Source organism: Daktulosphaira vitifoliae, unplaced genomic scaffold (genome assembly GCF_025091365.1).
Source record: "Daktulosphaira vitifoliae isolate Bord-2020 unplaced genomic scaffold, ASM2509136v1 Scaffold_79, whole genome shotgun sequence".
NCBI lineage: Eukaryota > Metazoa > Arthropoda > Insecta > Hemiptera > Phylloxeridae > Daktulosphaira > Daktulosphaira vitifoliae.
The window spans coordinates 12,950-37,786 of record NW_026099648.1 but is presented as its reverse complement, the minus strand read 5'-3'; the positions used below and the strand labels follow the sequence as shown (position 1 = coordinate 37,786).

The window sequence follows — 24,837 nt, the reverse complement described above, 5'->3', positions numbered from 1 at the left end:
CCTTAGTTAAAATACGAGGGGAGCAAAAGTATAATTATGCCCCCTCAATAGAATCTGACAAATAAAAATAAAAATAAATCTGGAAATTAATATAACACTATCAAGCTTAATTATTTAGCTATTCGAATTTTAGGATTAAAAAGTGTTAATGAATTTACCAGTTAATGAGCTTCAATAAAACGGTAGCACAGTGGAGTAGGGATAAGTATAGATGATATTTGACAGTGATTAAAATAATTATCATAAGAAACGCTTCGATACAAATCTGTAGATAATTTAATTAAAAAATATATGGTGAATTATTAATTAAAAGCAAAACTAAGTCCTATTTTTTGTTCTACTTCGACTGCTATTGGAACATAGAAAATAATATTTTCGAATATATCACATATTATGTCGTCGATACAATTTTTTTTTTGAACTTCATTTTACATAAACTTTATTTTAATATATATTTAAAAGACGCAGATTTTCAAATGGTAAGTTAAAATGTTCTACTTTTTATATGTATGTTTCAAGTTTTGAACGGCCTTTGTATAAGGAGAACTTGCCGATTAAAAAAATATTTCGGATAAAAGGGGTATATATAATATATTTAGAAACAACAATTTGTGTCGAACTACATTTTCCAAAAAGTTATAGCAATTTAAAATTGAAAACTTATAATCAAAAATCGAAAATTTTAACACAAAAATAGCACTTTTTTAAACTACAGCAGCCGTTTGCACGTAGAAGAAAAGTCGTTGGGACAATTTTTTTAAATTTATAGTACGATTTATAAGTTTTAATTTGAAATTTGTTTAAAGGACGCAGTATTTTCAGAACATTTTCAAAAGTTAAGTTGAAAAAGTTGAATATTGTAAAAAAGTTGCTGTTTTGAATCCCCTTTTGTGGGCAGATAAAGGGTCAGAATTTTCAAAAATATTATATCAAATAAAAGAGAGTTACTTAGGGTTACAANTGGGCAGATAAAGGGTCAGAATTTTCAAAAATATTATATCAAATAAAAGGGAGTTACTTACGGTTACAATATAAAAAAAATTATTTTGATTTGTTCATTTTTGAATAAGTTATGACAATTTTTAGAAAAAAAAGTGAACAAAATTTACTGTTTCTAAAAATTGTCATTTTTTGAGTGATTTTTACTATTTACGAAGAACTAGGGAAAAATGTTTAATTTTTGAAGATAGTGTCTTCAACTAGATACGATTGATGATCTTTTGATGTATCGTTGAGAAGTGATCCAGTGAGAGCTGAATAAAAATTGTGACAGACACAAAAAAAATAAATAAATAAACATATTATGGTATAATACTTTGCATCGATGCTAATAATATGTATTATTGAGAGAAAAATTTATAAATTACCAGATTTTTTTATATGATCACTAAAATCCATTAAAAATAGTTTAACCCGCTTTTTAGTTTAGTAACAACCAAGGGAACTGAGTTTTAGTCATTAAATTTTTACTCCCCCCTCTCCATATAAAAAATAGTTCCGGGACCCTTAAGAAATTTGGTTTTAAAAATTGAATATATCTAGTTATCTGTTAGGCAGCAAACCTAGCTTAGTTGGGAACGCGTTTTCCCTCAATGAATAGGTATCGGGGTGCGATTCCGATGCGCTGGGCTATGTGGGTTTTTCCGTCCTGTATGGCACCAGAAATAGCTTTAAGAGGGAACGATAAATATGACTAATAATAATAAATTAAGAATAATAAAAATGATAAATAAAAATTATTTGAATTTAAATTTTCTAACTTGAATTAACGCATTAAAAATTCTATAATTTAATTTTAACCTAAGTAAACGTAACCCAGAAATCTAAATGTGAGAAGTAAAGTCTAAATCTTCGACTATTAATTTATCGATTATGTACTGAAAATAAAATAAAATATATATTTGTGGAATACAAGTAAGTATTTTTCTAAATTCATAAATTAATTTATTTTAGCAACACTGAGAGTATATTTTTGACATTCTTGGTTTTGTTCCAGTTTTTTTTTCACGTTATGATTTGGTTATTCTACTGGTTAAATTAATTATGTCTGAGTGTACCAACTAATTATTTGTCAAAGATTTGTAAGGATGATGTCTGTATTAATTCCGTTAATACACAATAATCGAACTATAACAAAATAAACATTTAACATTTTATTCGTTTTGTTAAAGGCCGATCACAATAAGTACAATTACAAAATATTTATAAACTGTGTACAATTGTACTAAACTTAACAAAATTTTTAATTAAGTGAAAAAAAATCGTATATACTATGTATTAAGGTATACATTAGATATTTATTCAAAAGAACGGATCAGTACTAAGCACTTGTGGTGTGACGGTAATTCGGTGAAATAAAAATGTGGCAGTCTAATGAAAAATAACATGCATTTGAGTTTTTATTAATATAAAATCTGCAATAACTGTTACTAACAGAACTCTAAAAACTATAGATTTTTATCTCTTTAAAATAGTTTATATTATAATGTTTTATTGTTTTTTAATAGGATCTGCAAATTATTTACTATGGCTTACAAAGTTTGGAAGCGCTGTATACTTATAGGGATTCTGCCTTGCGCACCATGTGTAAATCTGTTAGATATGAACGTCATGATGCCAATGACGTCCTATACTTGTAAGTATTTGACAAATTTACTATTTTTAAATTTTAAACTATTATAATAAAATCTTTTAAAGAATATAAGGTTTTTTTTACAAAAATATTATTGATATGCGAGTAGTATTTTTATCATTTAGAAATATGATTCTATGAGGTGGTGATGTGTCGCAGTGGTGTCGCCTTTGTGCATATAGGCGATTAACTCACTGTCATCAATGTAGTAGTAGTAGTAGTATTTGCGTTTTGGCATATTAAAGTTATTTCTTAGTAGATCGTATGAATGTTCCAGAAAACATTTGAAATAATCAGGTAAAAAGGCATTGAAGATTTTTAGTTTATGAAAATGTTGTTAAGACTTTTGACAAAATATTTTTAATTTATGAAAAATAATGGTGAATCATATTTTAAACAAAATATTTCGCTTTACGATGTTAAAGCTATAGGGTTCAAGAACCATGTTATATTTAGATATTTTATTCTTAGTTTATTTCACGTGTTATTTATGATTACGATCTTTATTTCTCAGTTAAATGTTACAAATATTAAGAGGGAGGAAGGCTGACTAAATACAAGATTACATTTAAAGNTTAAGAGGGAGGAAGGCTGACTAAATACAAGATTACATTTAAAGATGCGTTTTCTTTAACAAATAATACTGATATGATATTTTTTTGGATTGCCAATTTTTATTGTAGCAAAACTATAAAAAATACTTCCCCTATCTAATTAAATATATAATCGAACTACTCATCTGTGTATTACAGTTTTTTCGTTATTATCACTTAAAATGTTTTATTGCATTTTATACAATTATACATAATTTATCTATACATTTTTAGTTCTTAAAATAAAAATTAGCTCTGTAAAAACAATAAATCGTATTTGAAATATTTTGATTTTAAGAACTTAAGAAAGTAAAAAAAAAAAATAGTAAACAGAAAACTATTTGTGTTATAGTAATTAATATTATTGAATTAATTATCTTTTAAGCATAAAAACCTCTAATAATTTAAAATTAAAATATTTTAAGTTTTTTGTTGGTAAATAATTGTTAAACAATTAAAATTAGAAAAAAAATTTGATTTTCGTAAAAAACAATTACATCAAAAACCATCAACTATTAATTTATATAACTATATTTTTGTATATTTAAAATAATGTTAACATTTTTATAAGATCGGTAAAATACACGTGTAAATTTAAATCTATTCGGTTTTGCTTAGTGCTGCTATCTGTGTGAATTTATTCTTGATATATTATAGTTAACTATATTATCACAGATAGCGCTTCATCTACTAAATAATAGTTACTTGTTATAATCTTGATTTACTTTGTTCTCATCAAAAAATGTTATTTACTGATTTCTTTAAAAGAGTATCTATTTATATAATTTTAAGTATAATATATATTTCTTTTTAATTTACAAAGTGATATTTACATTTTTTTTTGTTTAAGAATAGAACTATTATTTTTAATGAATTTTGGTAGGAAAAATTTGAGAGTAATTCTAAATAACAACTTAAGTATATCTCTAATATAGGTATTACCATAAAGAAATATGCTTCTTAAACATTTATTTCTCTTTAAAATCTCTTAGATATACAGCAATACATTAAATTTAATCTGCTGTAGGGTGTAATTCAACATTTACAATACATTTATCTCAAAATAAAATACTACCTAGTGTATTATTAGGCATACAAATGACTTAAAAATATCTAGTTCTGTTTGGGTAGTATTAACTAAGGAACTTTTTACTTTTAAATATATTTATAAATCTTGAATTTGAATATGTTCAATTATTTGTATAATTGTGAAATGCTCGGATAAAATATCTATTAACACTTAAACCCCTAGAACACCCAATGGGTGCGCAATAAAAGTTCATTTTAATACATATTTAAACGATTAGTATTATCAAATTTTCATTATCTAATACATAAAAAAGTCATGTCTCAGGTTAAAGGATTACATAACATTCACAAATAAAATAAGAATATTTTATTGAAATTCTAATTTGTTTAAATTTATAACTTCTTTTTTTTATAATTTATTTTAACAATAAAAATTTTTTCCAAATTTATATAGTTTTCTTGTTAAAAACATTAATGGGTAGATAAAATTTTTAGGGCAAGTAATTATTAAGTAATAAACATTTTTATATGAATGTGTAGCTTAGATGGAGTATGTGTTATAAACATACACCAAATTGAACTGTATTCAGCAGAGCTACATATGCCCTCTTTGTAATAAAATGCATGACTAACTAATTAAATTAATTGTTTCAAAATTGATTTATACATTTTTCAGAAGAAAAGCCCCAAGTAATATTGAAATTAAAAAAAAATGATTTATTTATTTTTTTATTAAAAATGAATAGTAAAAAATAGGCTTCTTACGTAGTCTATAATACAATTAAAAGATTATATATATATAATTAATTTAAATTAATTAAATTAAATAATTATTGGATTAAAAGTTGATCTAGTTATTAACTAGATCTGTTCCACTTCGTAAATTAAAAAATTAGAGTTTTCGGTTATTAAATATAAATATATATATTTAATCATAGTTCATATAATTTATTTTTTTAAGTAGTCTTTTGTTAACCTCTTGTTAACTTGTTAACAAATAAAAAGCTACTTAAAAAATATTCAAGTAGTATATATTTCTATTTTGTTTTTAATCGTCTTTGTAATATCATCGAATAAATATTTTAAAAATTCTAACAATTATTATAAGTTTAGAAAAATAAAAAATATTAACTTTCCAACATTATACTAATAAAAAAAAAAAGATTATTTAAAAATTATTGTTACTATTTAAGTTTAATTACATGTTTGATAAATGTGAGTTATTAAACAAGTGTTTAATAAAAAATTATATATTTTTAGCACTGGAGAAGTGGTCATGTGTTGGTATATATTACTCTCTGGTTCAGTATTTATAGATGGGAAACTTTTCCTTCCAACATCTAGGTAAGTCAAAAAATTAGTATTATTTTTTAGTAATAACTTTTTAAATTTGGATAGATATAGACGTAGAATCTTGGATCTAAATTTTCCTTTTTATAAATACCTTAATTTTTCTATTTTGCAGAAGATAATTTTATTTATTGACTACGTTTAAAAAATCTTATAATGTAATATTTTTTTTTATATCAGCATAATAATTAATTGACATAAAATTTAATCTAACAAAAAAAGGAAATAGGAAATATATTTCCATCCTATTAAATTATTTGTACGAGGTAAATGTGTAATCATAACAAATAACTTTAAATTAATAAAGATTTTTGGTTTCTTTTCGAACTATTTATTAAACGTATTTAGTTGGAATTTTACCCTGAGTATTTTTTAATTAAAACAAGAATGTTTCGTTTAAAGTTTAATAATATACAGGTGTTTACCAATAAATAACGATATGTAAATGGGATAACCAATAAAATGTCAAGAGACCTTTCAAACTTTTTCAAACAAAACAGAAACATCATTATTTAAAACATGATTTAAACAACAAAGTTTGACTGTGACTATTTTTTATTAGCTATATATATAGATTGAAAATTATAAAACAGATAATTTATGCTATAAAAAAAAACTTTTTTCTTTGTATAAAATATATTGTTTTTGAATTTAATACATCATTAAGAACGATAACATAATAGGAATTAATTATGAGCCTACAATATATGTTGTGGGTAGTTTTAAGTTTTCAAACTTGATTCATTAATATAAGTTTCTAGAAAACTTTATCCTTTGTTAAAATTTTCAACTAAAAACTAACCCAAGATACACAGTTGATGTATCGTTAGTTTTAAAAACCGATAGGAACGACGTGACTTCATTACGGAGGGTCTTTTCAACATATCCGCACATTAAATGTCACATTGTTTTTCTGTCTGATGTCATAGCCTTGAAAACTGACCGTAAATAGCACGATTGCTATAAACTTATTTAAGACGTGTATTTGCGACAGAAGATATGTTTTACAACGGTATTTGTCATTGTAACTATATCATTTTTTAAACATAGCACTCGTATCATTTGGCTGAATGTACAAAATGATAAATATGTTCGTTAGAGAATTTAAAGGAAACTCTATTCTTCTTACACGAACATAGTAATATTTTGTTTACGAAATTCAAATAGAATGTTTTAGAATAAACTGATGAACCGAAAACAAACTTCGATCAAGTTAAGGTAAATTAGAATATAACTTTATGTCAATAGAAGTCTTCTGTCAGTTCCAAAATGTTCGCCACACTTTTGTTTACACATGAACTTTAGAAAGGTTATTGAGTAACTTAGATTGTAACATAAACATTTCACTATTTAAGTAGTAAGTTTCTATGAATTACTTTGCACGGGTAATAAATAAGTGTGTTGGAATAGAGACGTTGTCTGAATGTTTTTGTCAAAGTAATTTTTAAAATTTCATAAAAAAATATGATCGAAATTTTGCAGTATAAGAGCAAACTGATTAAATATATATATATATATATATATGTATATAAACATTAGTAATGGGCATTTTCGAATAGACTATTCAATAGTTCTAAAAAATATTCGAATATATTGGGTAACTATCGAATATTTTTACTATCGAACAGTTCGAATAGTGGACAATTATTGAATAGTTGGATAGAATGGTATCATTCGATATTTTCCATCACTTATAAATATATGAATAGACCGTTGTACATGTTTTAAAAATTTGGAGCACTGAAAATCAATTGTTATCCCTTAGTTGAATTTTTTAATAATCTTTGATCAAAGTTCAAATTTTAAATGACATATCGTTAGAGGCATTGAATGAATTAGATTAATAATATGAGTAAGCTTGATTCTACTTAACGAATGGGTATTAATTGATTAAATAGCATGTTGATTATCAGATGTTTCATTGATGAAAACCGTAATAATCATTTCGCATTACAAGTAGCATACGTAATTTATATATTTTTATTAACAACAAAATAATTTTGTTATTTTTAGAACTGATTGATACAAATACTGTGATTCTTTTAATTATCTTCTCAGTATCTCTCTAATTGCGCACAGCAAGTAGAAAACGCCCTAGCACACACTGTCACTGACGTACATTCGACTTCCATACATGTATTGACGTATACAATAATATAAATTGTTATTTCTTCCATTACAGTCCGGATTATCTATTACTTTCCCACCCACCCAGTTTTTCAAAATAGGCTTTAGTAATTAGCTAATATGTAGCCTACTAAAAAATTGAGCTGTAATCAGCTGAATTTTGTCATCAATGAAACTTAAACTCGAGCTGTGTTTACACAATTCACAATAGATGATTATTTTGAATGAATCAAACATGAATTTTAATATGATCTATTAAATTATATAATTTATAATTTAATATATTTGGATAATTATCAAAACACACTTCTATAATGAATAATAAACATGATTGGATTTACATTTTCTTAAAATGATTATCTTCAAGAAATCTTCTACTAAAGTATTGTAAAAATGCATTTTTTATCAGTAACGGTAAAAAAAAGTAATATTGGAGTTTGACTCTTTTAAATTTAACAATATATCACCGATGGCTGGTATTTTAATCAGTTAACGTTTAATTCGAGAAAAGTGGGTTAATTTTTTTTTTTTTATAAATGTTCAACAATATTTGAGAATTGTGACTAACGAGCGTTAGTAATCATGTCATGTGATTGATCGTAAGCCCTGTTAGCTCCATTCCTTTAGACACACGATGTACGAAATTAACGACAACGGTCTACCAAGTTCCTGCCGCACATTATTTTTATCGCCTACCCACTTTAATAGGGATCAAGACTTGATGCGGGCATGCACTCGAGTGGATTAAGCAAAGGAAGAGGAAGATTGCGTAGATGCCAGGACGAACCAAAAAAAACGCCTCTGATAAAACCCGAGTGTTAATAAATTTTTAATTTTTTATCTTTTATACGTCCTACGCGGCAAAGCATTGGCGATATGTCCTATTTTTTGTCGTTATAATCGAATTGCATGTAGGAAGTTACGCAGAACTTATTATTATTGTTGTTGAACTGGACTTGTTTTGTTTCAAACGGAGCCTGGTACTATGGTAAAAGAAAAAAAAAATACATCACCATGCAACGCTCGCCGACATACGGAAACCAATTTATTATTTGCAATTTAAAATACGTCCCTTATGTTAGAATAAAACAAATAAAATATTTATTTTTGTGCAACTGAAAATCGTGTTGTTGTATAAACATGTAGGTGCATAAAGACTGTTTACACAGCAATAGATTTTCATTGATTTTTTGGCTTGAAAACCATTGCAGAAATCTTATCGTGAGAATCGTCATGATTTTATCGCAACAGTAAATAATATTTTATTGTTAAAAACTTAAATTGTTTCTTTTCATAAAGAGTCTACAACACTGCTGGGTCGTCACCCTCATATGTCAATTGACAGTCAAAGAAGTAAACGATTAGATGTGATGTGAAATTTTTTTTTTATTAAAAATCATCGACCAGCCCGCATAAATGGTGTGTGTTGGTAACCACAGGCGGTACGTTTTTATCGACTATGATAATCTCTCGTGTTGATGAGTTTCAACGTTTTCATAAGAAAAAACTTCTGTGAACAATAATTGCTGTGNAAAAAACTCCTGTGAACAATAATTGCTATAAATGCGGAAATCGTGACGTTGTATAATATTATATTCCATGTCTGATGTACAGACTGGTGGTGACTAACCGCTCTTCGTTATTTTTTTCCAAAACTGGGCTTGCCCTCGTTATTCGTTTCTGTAGAGGTGCATCACCCTGTACCGTAGTATAACAACAACAATGATACGTTTCGTGAGGCGATCCTCCAATTGGAAACTATCACCAGCACGTTGGATTTGTTAAATCTGAGGTACGAAATTGAATGTCAGGGCCGTGTATGATAACGTGATTCATGAGTTGTATAGTTTTTGCAACTGAAATCTCCCCAACAAACAATGTCTACATCCCCTTGCCCAACTGCGATGGTCCTTTGATCCCTATCGGCATACCGGATTCACCAACGTCGACGCCGTGTCCCTGAGTAAACCATATTGAATAGTAATATTAATATGCAAAATCCATTTGTCCCTGTGCACGTGTAATAATTTATGACCGCCGCAGGTTTTCTATTGAAAACGTAATGCATTTTCCATACAAACACAATCTAATGAGAAATTAAGCAGCTCTGCAGCCTATTTTATGCTTTATTGTGGCAACCCACAATAGATATCCGAGTAGACATCTAGAATTCATTACTATGAGTTTATAATTTTTTATTGTATTATAAGACACGATATACAAGAAATTCCTCGCGTTTCTGTTTATAATGAGTAGTTATTATAATAATCATCAGATCATACGCGAATGGTCGTGAAAAACAATGAATAATTGTGTACCAGATCAAGAGGCGATATTCGCGTTGGACACAGCCATTGAATCTATTCATACGGCCCGAGGTGCATGTAATATACAGAGTGATTGAAGTGATGACTGACTTTCGATGGTCAGTTATTTATAGTTTGAGATTCGTTGGTCGCCAACGATAGATTTCAATTATATATTTAAGTTTCCTGTGAGCTTCGGAGTGATATACATGTTTAAATGTACCTGTGTTGTTTTTTTTTTGTCAATTGTTTGTTTGGACACGTTAAGGAATAAAAGATGGATTCATGATTTGTGTAAGTGTACACAATAATACATACTATGTATACACACATGAACACGCGAGGGACATCAATGCATTTGTGTATTTGCTCTATGCGTGTGTTGTGTGTAATTGACACACGAAAATGACGTTTGCTAAACGGCGAAATCATCCGACCTCGACTTTCAAAGGTTTGGCGTAAATAGTTATTAGCATTCTACCAATAAATTAAATAAAATGACAAACGGGACACTGCTAGTGCTATAAATGATCTGCTACTACCCATAACTTTTCCATCCTTAAAAATAAAATCTTGATCGAAACATGAATAATTAATAATTATTTACATTTAATTAATCTTATGTCAACGTGTGTCCAATTTTAATAATATTAACAAAATAAACCTGTAGGAATTTTTAATGGAATCCTATTGTAAATTATATCATATCTTTTTAAATAAAAATAAAATTAGACAATAGAGGTTACACATTATCTCAATTATATTTCAGTATTTGTTGTGCTCGCATTATCAGGCGAAACCTGTTAAAATTATGAATCAATTTTTTCACTAGTAAATATTTTTGTGGTGGTGTGTATGTGTTTATTTATAAGGTTCGTATCGAGGAAGTATCGAAGTACACCCTTCTATAATGAGTCTAAAATATTTTTATGAATAGAGAATTTTTAGAGGAGTTTTTTTTTTTATTAGTTAATGTATAGTGGGGCATATTAAGACATTTTTTTTTTGTTATTTATAAGTACTAGGGATTCGTTGCCGATGTATACTCCAAGAGTCTATAATGAGTAATTAAATTAGTGGGTTAGAAAAATTATTTAAAAACATTTTTTAGAATTCTACTTGACGGTTATTTAAAAAGTAAAATTTGCACACGTCATGTACATGAAATATGCAGACAATTTGGTATTAAATACCAAATAATAGTAATGAAAAATAAATAATAATTAATTCCCACGTTTTTGTTGTCCTCTGTTATTGTTTAACACTAAGCGATAGTGATAAGATAATTTTTCTAATCAATGATTTAAGTATTGTAATTTTTATATTATACCAAAAAATGTTGTTTACGGCTATTATAAAATCTAGTATTTGTAAAGTTTGGTTGAAACTTTAGAATTTTATCGCCATAACGGTGATAGTGTTTTAAAATGATAAAAAAATTCATTAAATGTTCTTTTTTTTCAATCCTAACAACATTCGCACAATTTATGATAACTTTTATGTCATAATCATCTGTGTCCGGACGCGTTGCAATATCGCTCACGGCGAACACGGTGTATTTTCGCGTAATAGCGATGAAGGCGCGCCGCTGTATGTTAGAGGCCCCGTAGCGATGAATGGGGCTCAACGAGGACGAGTGGAGACGACCACCGGACCGGTATATTATGTTTTGCTGTACCAGGTGGCAGTGAACGTTGGTAGGGATCGGCATTCAGAGTACCAGTCAAGGGGAACTCGAGCGGTGGGAGTTCGGAACCTCTGCCGTATCGGCCCCCACTACCGTCGCGCCCATCGAACGCACGCACATTCACCGATACACGCGTTCTGTCCATGTTGTCACAATCACAGTAAGGCGACAACGCGTACCAGAGGAGCGCTGTGCAGTGGAGAAAAATATCATAACGATATTCTTTGTTTATTATCAATCCCACTGCAATGTTACAATATTATTATCGAGACCAGCAATAGTTATCGTTATCATCGTCAGTCGTTAGTTTTCGATTGTGACTGTGTTGTAGTTCGGTCGTTTGTAATATTAATATATTATTTCAAATTCAAGTTCGCATAGCCGTTTGATTTACGTTACGATATTAATATTTTATGTTCAAATAAACGTGCTGCGATTTTTACAAGTGGTACGACTACGACGACTGACAGTATAAACGGCTGTCAGCGGTGTTAGTGTGTGCGTTTCTATGTGTTAGTGTAGTACGATGTGTGCGACGGCGCTCTGCGTGTGACTTGAGCGAAAAACCAATTGATAATATTAGTATGCTAGCCTCTAAATATCGGTGAAAGGATTATTGTTCGGGTTTGTTGATAAAACTTGAGTAAAAAAGTTGAACTTGCCTAAGAAATCGAAATTCTGGATAATCATCGGCTGCCCTCGGACAATGAAAGGTAATTAATTTAAAAGGTTTTGCCAAGTTATTATTTTTCCCTCGACTCATATTACAGATTTTACTGATAACATTTTAAAATAAACGACTTTTATGTGTTTTTGCACGAATCTTTTGTCATTTGCAAGACTCGACACACATCACAGACACCATTCATAGATTGTTTTTTGCATACAACAAGGTGATGTCGAATCCTCCTGTGTAGCTAGTGCTTTATTTTTATGTACAATTTCAAAACGCCATCGTATCGTTATTACTTCACAAACTTTACGCATAGAATAAATAATGTGTCAAGTCATTTCTCTTTACAGCCATCGTACAGGCAAATGGTTTTAAACGCGTTTGTATTAATGTTTTTACGGCACCGACCGGTTGATTTTTACTCATGAACGTATACACGTCGACTGCATTTTTCAAAAACAATGAAAATTCATGTTTTTATTACATTACCTTGTCGTATATAGTGTGTACATTACGCTGATAGCGTGTTCGTTAATTGTACATACCATAGAAGCATATTATTATTGTTTTCAATAAAAAAAAAAAAATCAACTAGAATACAAATCACTATTGCTTACACTTATTGTTAACAAATACATAGTTAAAAAAATATTGTTATGCCTACAACTGTAATCCAATAAAATAGAATACCTGTTGGACAAAGTTCAACTGCAATAATTGATAGAACATTATTATTTTCAAACAGCTAATGAAAAATTAAACGTTCTAGTTTGATAATATATCAATTCCACTTGAATATACTTTTAAACGTTAATAATTTTATTTGTGAAATTTATAAGAGCAACCCAACTCAAAAGTTTAAAAAATTTGATTACTGGTGATAAAGACCAACGATTTTAATATTGACGCTTGCGCATTAAAAAATAGGAATTGTGCTAAACTTTGAGGTTTCACAACTTTTTTTTTTTTGATAATTATGTGTTTCTTTTAGTTTTTAACGATACAATTTAACGTAAACAAATAGTGGCATTGTCATGGTAAAAAGAAAAAGGGAATGCAAATTAAGATTAATTCTCAGAAGGTTATCTGTCTGCCGTGATAACGTTTTACAATGTTGGCAATAAAAAAGAACTTGCTAATTAATACTCGAGCTTTGCTGAATATTAAAAAAATAATTTTCAATTCGTATGTATTTTTGCAAATTCTCCGTAGGTTAACTAACTCGTTCTACCTTACAAAATTAAGATTTCTACCTCAATTTGATTTTTGAATGTACTAGTAGTAACCGGTTTCAATAGATCTCAGGGGTCTGACAAAAAATAGGATATTATAAAAAGAGCAAGTATATTTAGTAGTTAAATGGGCTTGGGGTGTAAGTGATGCATTCATAAAACGCGTACATTGATATACAAAACGCACTTCAATATATCCTAAAAACTGATGTTAACCATAAAATTGTTTACATGACCCTTATGTATTATTTAACATTATTGAGATCAATATTCATCTCTTGACGAATTATTGATTGGCAGCGAGCTGTGGTCTGGCAATCGTTGGTTGTTAATTGAAGTATTTTTTCCCTTTAATATACTCGCACCATTATCTTATATGTTCATTAAATATAATATGATGCCGGTCGTTGTATGAGTCATTTGAATGTAGGAGCTAATGTAATGTCGTGCGTGGTGCCAGTCAGAAGCAAAAACAGAAATTAGAAAAGAACTCGTAAAAGTAATTTTAAAGATTAAAGTCGAAAAAAAATATCATACAAATGATTTACAATTGGCCTTGCGGCACAGCTAATGTTGAGAACCAATTGCAGGGCAACCATGTGTGAGTATATTAGAATAAAAAAAATGTTCATTACTGTTTTCAATTGCCGCCTCCTCTTCGTTAATTCTCAGCAGGCTTTTTCTACTTCGTTTCAGCGTTTTTCGAACATTATACGGTTTATTAATTATAGATTGAATATTTTGTTTTTATAATGAAAAAAGGAATTGAAGGAACGTTGTTTACTTTTCGCTTGCACTTTCTAAGTACCATGCAATCATGAAATTCGTAACGGTCAACAGATAATTCTCATTGGCGCATTTGGCCATGGTGTTGTTAATTTCCAGTAATTACCGCCATTAATATTATAATTCATTTTTTTGAGGATCAATCCGTCATCCGTAGATGGCACGCACGTGTGCGGCGGATGACTAAGAAAGACCGGAAATGCTCCAGCGCTGTGTTTGTATAATATTTTGTCTCACAGTACGTTTCAAAAGTCAAGTTGTTTATTATTATTATTTTTTTTTTTTTACCAATAACACAACCGTTCGTTCGGAGGGAAAAAGGATATCCGCCTATACGGTTTGTGAACCACATACCATATTTATGTTATTTTTATGGTACAATAAGTAAGTCGGAGTTGAAGTAAACAATTATAGAACCGAGTTTTGAGTGTATCTTTTAGTCTAGACAAAGAAAATGGCCACGCGTGTTTGTTCATTAACGGACGGCCGAACTAGCCCTCCGCTACCCGTTTTCCCTTTTCATGTGTTCGTCTGTTGCACAAACTGCGAGTACTCGTAATCCGCTTTACTTTGCCCAGTGAAATGTACACTCCGATGTAATCGGATTTATGTCCATCCGAACATTTCATTGCATTCAACGGAATATCAATATTTATAAGTTTGGAAAGAAACGATACTATTTTATGCGCATGATGGTATTTTTTGTTTGCCGAAAGCGAATAATTTTCTCTTAATCAAAAATTACGGCATACAAAAATGTCATACTCTAAAATTGTTGTAGTATTTTTTTTTTTTTTTCAATACCCGGAAGAGAATTTAATTTAGTTTTTACGCGTACCTTGTGTGAAATGAAATAATTAGACATTATGTATTCTTACACACTAGTGTTGTGTCCGATCAGGTGTGTATTGAACGCACTAATATGTAATAACGTGTGGCGAAAGCGGTGGGCCTCTCCAAAGAATATACACGTCGTGTTGTAAACCTCGACAAGCCACTTACTTTCTAATAGTAAACGGTTTCTATTTGTCTACGACAAATAACATAGTCGATATTTTTTATTCGCATTTCTCCTCTCGTCGTCAAATGCAATTTTGCATCAGATGGACCCGTGCGGTTTTTCAAGTTTTTCACAGCTGCACACGTCAGGAAACATGTCTGTTTTCGACTTGTCGCTTGTTACATTCAATTGTGTAAACAAGTGTTTAGAATTTTTAATTTTACTGTCGTATGTTCTCAACAACTTCAAAGAACGTGTTCCGCTCGCGCAGCCAACACCTTTATCAGATCATCTCGTTACAGATTCTCATTTTCACTATCAATCACGTTTGTTATACTATTTTCATCCGTCACAATGTAAAGGTGTAATAATCATTAATTAAATCATCGCCGGTTAACGGAGAAGAGATGCCCGTGACGATGAAATGATCGTCTGATGTTGTAACGTCAACTACTTAAATGAAAAAACGGAATTTTTCAGATATCGTTGACGAGCAATTTGTTTTTTTTTCGTGGCGTTTGAGGTTATGTGAATTAGTCTATTCACGTACAAGTTGTCCATACAGTTTACTCGATTCGATACTTAATGACTACTCAAATCTTACTAATGCGTTGATGTAATGTAATTATTGTCTTGGGGCTTAAAAAAAAAAATCGTGTAAGTAATGATTTTGTGTCTGAAATATATGTATGCTGTTAATTGTGACTGGTTTTCTTTTTATATGAGATTTCTCGAATCCTACATTCGTGTTTATGTCCAACCAGAGTCATAATTCATAACTCCAAAGCTTTCGTTATTTTCCCTTTTTATATGTGTTTGTCAATGTAATATTTTAGCTAAGCATTTCACTGTCTCACAAATCGTGACTTTTAATTTAATAAAATCGAGTTAGAAAACTGTCATTCAGTTACTCTTTGCCGTGTATCCTATACCCAATCACGAATATTTATTGGTTGTAATTGAATTATGTTTTTTTTTTTTATTGATAGAGAAATTCTGCTGATAATAATTACTCTCTGTTTCTAACAGATAGGTGAACTAAATAGACATTGTGATGTGTTGTAATCATTGTTTTCCAATCGTCGCAAAAGTCATTAGTTTTGTTTGTTCCGCGTACCATGGCGGCGTTCCGATTTGACACAATGTCGGAAATGTTCTTTGATTGAATTTTTAGAATTGTGTTTTTTTTTTCATTGGAATTGTATTTAATACGCAATGAAGCATCAAGAGTTTTTGATGCCCAAAGTTTGTGGTTTTATTTTTTATGAGTGCACATCAGTTCAACAAACGTTTAACGGATTAGTTGTGTGTAAAATCCATTGGCCGTATAGTTAGATATTTAAAATTTAGTTATCGGTAAACATGTAAACTAGCATGTTTATTTTTAAAAATTGATGAGGTGCGTCGTTACGTTGACGAAATCATTAGACTTTTTTTTTTTGTTTCATTGTTTTTGTTGCGCATAATTTTTATGGAAATTTATAAACAGCGTTAACATGTGCACTTTAGTAGTACGAACAAAGCATTCCTGAGACGTTGGTTTTGTCGGGTGCTACTAAATATCGCGTTACGTTCCTCCTGAGATTAAGCTGGTTAAATGGTGACGAAGACGCTGTTAAGTTCAGTTGACCTGGCGGTAGTCCACCGAACAAGTTGCATAATAATTACCCTGCGAAATTACATGCTGATGATCAATGTACAATCATTACAAGAAACGTGTAAGATTACTCTCAAAGTGACACATGTCACTATAAAACACCCATCGGTGTCCTAACGGCCGTTGGAATACCAAATTTACCGACAATCGGTATAATCTACTCGGCGAAAAAAAAATAAGTTTCTCTCTCTCTCTCTCTTACGTCATTACGTTGTTCAATAATACTTTTAGATGGCTCGCGTACGTAAATCGAATACATTTCACCGTGTTATTAAGACAGTATGTAGGACAGAGCTCGTTATTTCTCGTTCGTACTGCCAATGTAAACGTCAATATTTACATGCGTGTGCAACTTAGCGTCACCCATAACGTGTCGTTCCAATAATATCGACTCATTTCTTTTGTGTGTTGTCATACTATTCGGTTCTAAACTATATTCTGCTGCCCGTGTTCGGAATAGGTTTTCCATTTACGCGGTTTTCCAGCGCATACATACCCACGTACATAAATACATAATAATGCGATACCGTCGAATAGTAGTCGGCCATCGTACAGAGTAGTTTTATTTACTGCTGATCGACGGCGGCCGAATGCATTGCACTCTGTTCGTAGATAATACGTTCGCTTTAAACGGACGGGCTGCTGGAGAGGTGCCGAGGGAAAGGCGATGATACGACGTGGTGCGCCGCGGAATTCCACTGGAAACTATGCGGATTGTTATAACGGAATCGCTGTCGGTACGTGTTGTTTTCCTGTGATAGACTCGAGTTGCGGACATTTTCTGGACACACACACACACACACACACACGCCAATCGGAGAAAACAAAAATTTCTTTTGGCGACGTTGCAAGTAAAAAATAACAATGCACGCGGCGCTATTGTACTCCGGTCAATATCTCTGTACACCGGTGCAAGGTTGTTACGATAACGGCACGGCTTCTTCGTGCCAACGTATCATCCAAATTGCGAAAAAACAACTTTATTTTTGCAGACTTATTCGAAATTTATGTCACGACATTTAAAGGGATAACACGTTGTAAATTAAGGTCATATCTCATAAGATTGTACAGTCGGCTGCGATGATGTTGTTTGTACAACAAAATTTGTGCTAATTTACAATTGAATTGAATGTAGCGAGATGGTTCTCTTGTTACAAACAATTATTGCCGGCCGTTAGGTTTTATTGCGTATTTTCCGAAATTAAATATTATTTCACTGGATAGGTAAAACAAATGATTACTGTGCGAGAATGGAAAAAAAAATACGTTATGATTATTCGAAATGCCCCATTTACATTTCTTGTTAACTAGTTTTCATTTTTCTAACAAAATTACCGGCAGTATTTTTCCAACGCGGCCAGCAGTTATGTAATGTTAATTTCGGTCGCTCCCCCACGTCGGCCAGACTCGCCTATTAGTCCTTTTTCGAATATTCTGACAACAGTCGTTAATGCCACCCATTCATTCGAGTCATTGAAATTATAAACGTTTTTGACGGCGTACATGGAATAATAATACATTCCAGTGTATATTATTTATAGCTTTTGAAAAACAAAAGTAAACAAGAGAAAAAATCGAGTCTCTGTGGTCAACGACAAACGGACAAACCGTCCAGTTGACGTGTTTGATATACTAGTCCGTTGTGTGGGACTCGATTTCCACGAAGTATTTTTGTTGTGTTTATTAATTACAGATAGTTTGCCTATATATATATAAAAAAAAAAATGCTGCCACGACTGAATCATTTGTTATCTGGACGGATAACGACCGCCAATAGAAGAACATCTAAAATATTATGCAATGTCACCCGTGTGAGTGTGTTATGCAGTCTATAAACCACCCGCTGTAACGGCTGTTGTTGTAAAACATTCGTTATTTAATTATTGTTGTTATATTTACCGATAAAACGATTACAGTTTAACAATTAAGTTGCGTTCGTGTTGTTTTTCACTACAAATAGAGTTTCTAATTGACAAGCAAAAAGTGAACCTCTTGTAAATCAACGCTGCACCGATGGGGCCACCGCGTATTATTATATGGTTTTCAATTATTTATGCGGTCGTATTTTTCTGGTTATCATTTGATTTGCGAATTCCTCGTCACACATCGCAAACAATCGATTCGTTACCTTGTATGAGGAGTTTCATATTATAAAAGTTTCTCCACATTAATCGGTTTAATTGTGAAAATATTTCAATCTTACGGTTTTTAACGAAAAATATGTCGTCGTCATCATCTGATAAAGAAGACATTTGCTGGGCGAAATACTTGTCGAGCTGTTGACGTGTGAAGTTTCTCCTTTCATAAAATATTTTTCAGTATATTCTATTAATTATTGTACTATTTTCTTTCGCATTGTAATTTTGATAAGCCAAATTTATTGTTTTGCTATTACAAAAAGGAAACGGACGTTTGAGTACCAATTTGTTGTCGGCCGCACCGACGCAATGGACGGCACGCGGCTTGAGCATGCTCGCTGCGCCTCAACTGCCTAATAATAACAACACCGTACTGGGGATGAGTTTTGCCTCCCCACAGTGTCGCTGCCGCCGCCGCCGCCAGCAGACTCGAAATACGCCGTTTCCGTCCGCACGTCGTCGTCGCCGATAAAACCGTCCGGTTTCGTCACGTTCGAGTACTCTCGTCACCGAAAGCGGGGCGGCCGTTACAAAAGCGACTACACATGGGCTATGAAAAAACATTGCAAACAACTGGAGAAACGTATCGAAGACCAACGGCGTGGTGTGGAGTGCGTCCCCAAAAGGCGCCCGTCCAAATGTTCTTCCAAAACCGGTGGCATTTTGAAAAACGAGTCGAGCCCAGAATTATCGCGACCCTCGTGCCGTCGGTCTCGACAGTATTTTCTGGAACCAATTCGTCGATGGAACTCGTTTCATAATAGCCGGGAACGGAAACCGGCGGCGGCGGCATCAGCGTCCAGTAACCTGCCGTACTTGCAGACCCTGGTTAACCTGCAGAGGGAATCCAGAAGCGCTTGTGCCCGGCTCGCTCATTCTGTGCTGCCTAGAATACAGAGGGGCGCGGACAGTGCACCAGTTCTCACGGAAGTTCACAACTTCAAGTCGTTCGCACCGACCGCCTCTAGTCCTACCCTGACTTCCGGCGGCCCGGCCAAAAAGCAACATTCCAGTCCCAATCTGTTGCTGGTGTACGACCGCCGCACAGGTTTTAGTCCCACGAGTTCGCCCAGGCGATCCGTGAGACGACTCAAGACTCCGCCGTCGCCGTCGCTGTCGTCCTCCCATCAACAGCCGTCGATTGTTGGGGTTGGCGACGACGCGTCTGATGTTCCGGTCTCGACATCATGTCTTGCCGCCGACAAATCTGTCAAAGTGCCGTTTGCCATTATTGTGGGCGATTCGACGGTGGCCAAAGACGCGGTGGTGCCCCGGATCAGGGCCATCAGAGCAGATTCGATGACAGAAAAGTCGTCTTCACATTTGGCCGTCGACGTGTCACCGCACCGGAGATACTCGTTTTGGTCAGTAAAATTTCTTTGAATTTGCTACGTGTAAATCGAATGTTTCGAAGGCAATTCAGCGCATTGGTATTGTCGGTCTAAGAAAACTATAGAATTCCTATTTACCCCTCCTAATTCGGAGAACGCAAGATAACCGACAATATCAGGGGAAGCACGGGAATGGCGCAAAGTTTATTTTACTAATTTCGTTCATTCATTAAAATACAATGAAGATTTATGTAATACAATCCCTTTTCTCTTACTTAGCAACCCTTTCGTTCAATAGAATATGTAATTCGCCATACCAGACGTTGTCTGAAAGTACATTTTGCTGACGCAGTTTATTAGTTAATAGGTCGATAAACTCCTTACTCTTTAGTTTCATATGTTTTTTTTTTAACATTACACCGTGTACATAATTTAAATGGTTTGGTGTTTACTCGTTAATTAAATTAACAATAGAAATTTTCCGTTTAAATGAAAGCCGTTCGAAATTTTTCAGACATAATTCGAACCGAGTGGCGACACAATCGCGAAAAATACCAAGTGTAAATGTGCAAAAATGAAGAGTTCTTTAGAAACTAAAAAAACATATAACAATAGACTTATCTGTTTGACTAGCCGATAAATGTTCTGTGTTATCTTTGTTAATATTAGAATTGAATCGATTAGAACGTGTAAGATAAAAAACTTATGACGTTGTCGTAAGTGGCACAGTAAAATAAGATAATGTTATATTCACATCAAAACGTCAAACGGCTCGAGTGGTTTATTACTGCAGTGACTTAGATTAATCATAAAACGTTTTTTTTCTCTCGAGTGTAATAAAAAAATAATGCAAAACTATACTGTTGTTGTGTACGTCCATTGATCGATATTTCTACGATATTATTGTTGTGATCGGCGAAACGGAATTCTTTGGGTAAAAAAAAAAAAATTCTCGTATGAATAATCTCACTTGCCTAGAGCCCTTAGCGGCGATATTAAAATAAATAATAACATGTAAAAACGTTTGCACGTGTCATGAACGCGACACTGCGTTGACAGCATAACACAGTGTCGGCCTCAGTACATGTTAAAAGATAACGTCTATGGGCACGTCGCATCTTACGCGCAAAACTTAGACAGCTATTAATTTTTTCTCCTGATAAAGTCATTTGTCCAGTAAAACAAATTACCTTGTCGGTTTATTCAAAACGTTATCATTGCGTTTGCGAAATTATTATTATTATTTTTTTAAATCACTTCTCTACCAATGGCAATCCTCTTATGACTATCCGAAGAAATTCCGTTAGGATTATTGTCCGGAAAAATAACAGTGAAATACTTTTCTTTTGTACAGTCGCGGCGGTTTTTTTATTCGCCCGGTGTATATTGTTATAGTTTGCCTACAGTTATTAACGCGCCGCGTTTTCGGTCCACTAATGACACCAAAGCGTTTACGAGTCGAGAGCAACGTGGCGTACGTGCGACAGGTAGTCGGCGGCTGTTAGGTAATAGTCAATACCATCGAGTTTGCATTTGACTCAAAAGACGTGTTCCCAACAAACGGTTCCGTCCGAAATGACCTAATACTGTCCTTTCGAATCCTGTGCACAAATGAAAAAATTGTACGTCGGTGCGAGTCTCGCACGAATTGTACACAACAATTTTACTCTGTCAATGGTAACACTAATTTCCAGACCTGTTCTCGGGAATTCGAACCCAATTTAACAGCTGTGCGCCCTATGCGGCGGCGTGTAAACGTTTGCCGCGGGACACGATTCCATAATGATTATTAACGAGCGGACAGACAATGTCGTCGGCCGAATATCGATAATTGTCGCAACTGTGAATCGAGAATGTGTCACAACCGGCAGATCGGTACGTGAACACTGTCGCGATGGCCGGCGGTTGCGACCTTGTTTTGCGGTCGTACAAAAGTAATTATCGACGACCCATTAGACGGTTGTGTGATTCATTAATAACCGAGCAGCCCATCATGTTTCAATAACGAAATGGCCGTTGAAAATTGTACAATCGCATTTTTTATTCATCATCACAAAATCCCATTATGCCATCGACTGTCGCNTCATCATCACAAAATCCCATTACGCCATCGACTGTCGCGAGGAGGCCGTACGTTTTTCCGATCGGCAATCGCTAAACTAAACGGTTTTCGTTTTGAATTCCTTTCCAGTCTCGTTGACACTACACGCCAATGTATGTTTAAGTGTCATGCGTTCGTCTATAAAGTTTATAAGTAACGGTTGTAAAGCGGAAAATAATTGATCTCGTTGGGCTCTGTGCGTTTGGAGCTCGTGTACGGAATTTGATCGGCAACTAATTTAATACGAGTTATTGAAAGTTTCTAGCGGTTTCTTCTGACACAAATTATGTTGCCAGATACCAGTTTTTACCGCGAACGCAGTTTGTTCACGCCGTTATCTGTCGTGCCATATTTCATCCGTTTATTATTTTTTAATTAATATAGATTGCTCCGATCCATTCTCGTCTATGATGTATTTTCTTAAATAAATCCACTTGGGTGCGCTGCACATACGCTGTAGCTAAATTTTGTTTCGAAAAAATTGTCATCACTGTAAGAGCGATTTTCTAGTCGAGATTGTTGTTGAATTTACTAAACGGTATCGTAAATGTACTTGCGATTGGTTGTAAACACCACGAAAATCGTACACGATTCGATTGTTTTCACAAATTACTTTGGTAAATGTTCCTACGAGCAATGGCCGTGTAAAAACGGATTGAGGGACCGTTAAATGATCATTTTTTCCTGATCATTTGTCCAGTTCCCCTTCATCTCGTCTCCAATCGGATTTAGTCGTGATTGGACTCGTCAAAGGCGTTTCCACGACAAGATGTCGGTGACCGTTGAAGACTAACGCGTTAAAAATGGCGTTAAACTCGCCAACACGGCCTTATCAAATCAAGGCGATCGCGTTTCTCTCAAAAGCGACGGGGAAGGTTTTTTGTGCGGATTGACAGCGCGCACCGCATAATGAACTTGTTAAAGTTCCATCAGTCATTTGTAATCGTTTATAAAGCTCTCTTTAAGTTCAATTATGTTTAGTCCGGCAACTTTTTAGTCGGTCGCTGCGTTTTAGTTTAAGTAGCCATAACATTATTACTTATTCAGTGATCAACTTTGATAGAGTGGTGCACTCCCTCCGTTGCATCTCGGCGATAGCCTTAAATACCGTGATTAAAAGTAACCTCCTCCTCCTCGTGGTCGAGCGGGGGGGGGGAGCCTTTCCAAACTCGGCAGAACTTTGGCAGAGAACGTCCTTAACCGCCGTGTCTCACGTGGAGTACCCGCCAACCCGATAGTCTTTTAAGATTAATTACACTTTTGGGTCACGTTACGCGCTGCGGTTATGAGTTTTTTGTATGCATCAAGTACGTTTAATCGTGTTACGCGTATATGTTCATTAGGCGTTTTTTGATTTTTATAAAAAACAATATTTACAAATTCTATTTTGTAAAATTAGCAGCGCACACCGAGACACACTCGACCTAGAAGTTGTGACCGTGACGTTTTATCGCGAACAAATAACTCGACCAAGGAAAATATGATTTGTTTTCGGTTTCGCACGTCAACGCTTTGAAGTATTTGCAGATACGAAAATTGTGTTTAAATAGAAACACGAACACGCCGACAATTCGGTCATATTTTGTTGTCGCCAATCGATAGAGACTAGCGAGCGTTTGGAATTGTTGTAGTATTGTTCGATTAAAAAAAATAATAATAATAAAAAAAACCTGTTACGCACGTCGGTGTGTACATAATTTAGTTTTCGGTACACCGGACCGTTACTTTTATTGCGGGTACACAAAATGATTAATTATTTACTGGGACGACGGCACATTCTTCGGGGAGGTTTGAAAATCGATGCGTTCGCCGTTTATGAATGCAAATTATTTCCACGTACACGTTTAGTACAGTAATGAGTATTACGGTGTGAGCCACATCGGGCCCCCTCGGACCCAAGGGGTGGGCACTGACACGGACACGGAACGTCGTGTCGTGAATATTACCGTTTAAATGTAATATTAGTCCACCCACAACACGAGAAAAACGTATCGTAACGTTTTCAAAGTTGTGTAATCGATCGATTATTGCAACAGTTATTGAGTGTGTGTACCAACGGCCAATTTAAAATCGAAACGGGTTTGACCGTTTTTCTCTCATTTTTATCTCTCGCCTGTTTATCGCCGTTGGAAATAATTATTTCGACGTTGGTGGAATCGATTTGCTTTCGAGTGTTTTTTACTCATATTGGATGA

At 33.2% G+C, this 24,837-nt stretch overlaps 1 protein-coding gene across 1 annotated transcript in view; it reads left to right on the top strand.

Annotated features, from left to right (window-relative positions):
• LOC126909022 (rap guanine nucleotide exchange factor 6-like) overlaps positions 1 to 24,837 on the top strand; it is a gene marked incomplete at its 3' end in the record, with an annotated part of 38,456 nt that overhangs the window by 674 nt on the left and 12,945 nt on the right. The window contains exons 2-3 of the mRNA XM_050691380.1: positions 2,508 to 2,635; positions 5,515 to 5,598. Coding sequence (XP_050547337.1) covers positions 2,508 to 2,635; positions 5,515 to 5,598 — 212 coding nt within the window. The remainder of the gene's footprint in view (positions 1 to 2,507; positions 2,636 to 5,514; positions 5,599 to 24,837) is intronic.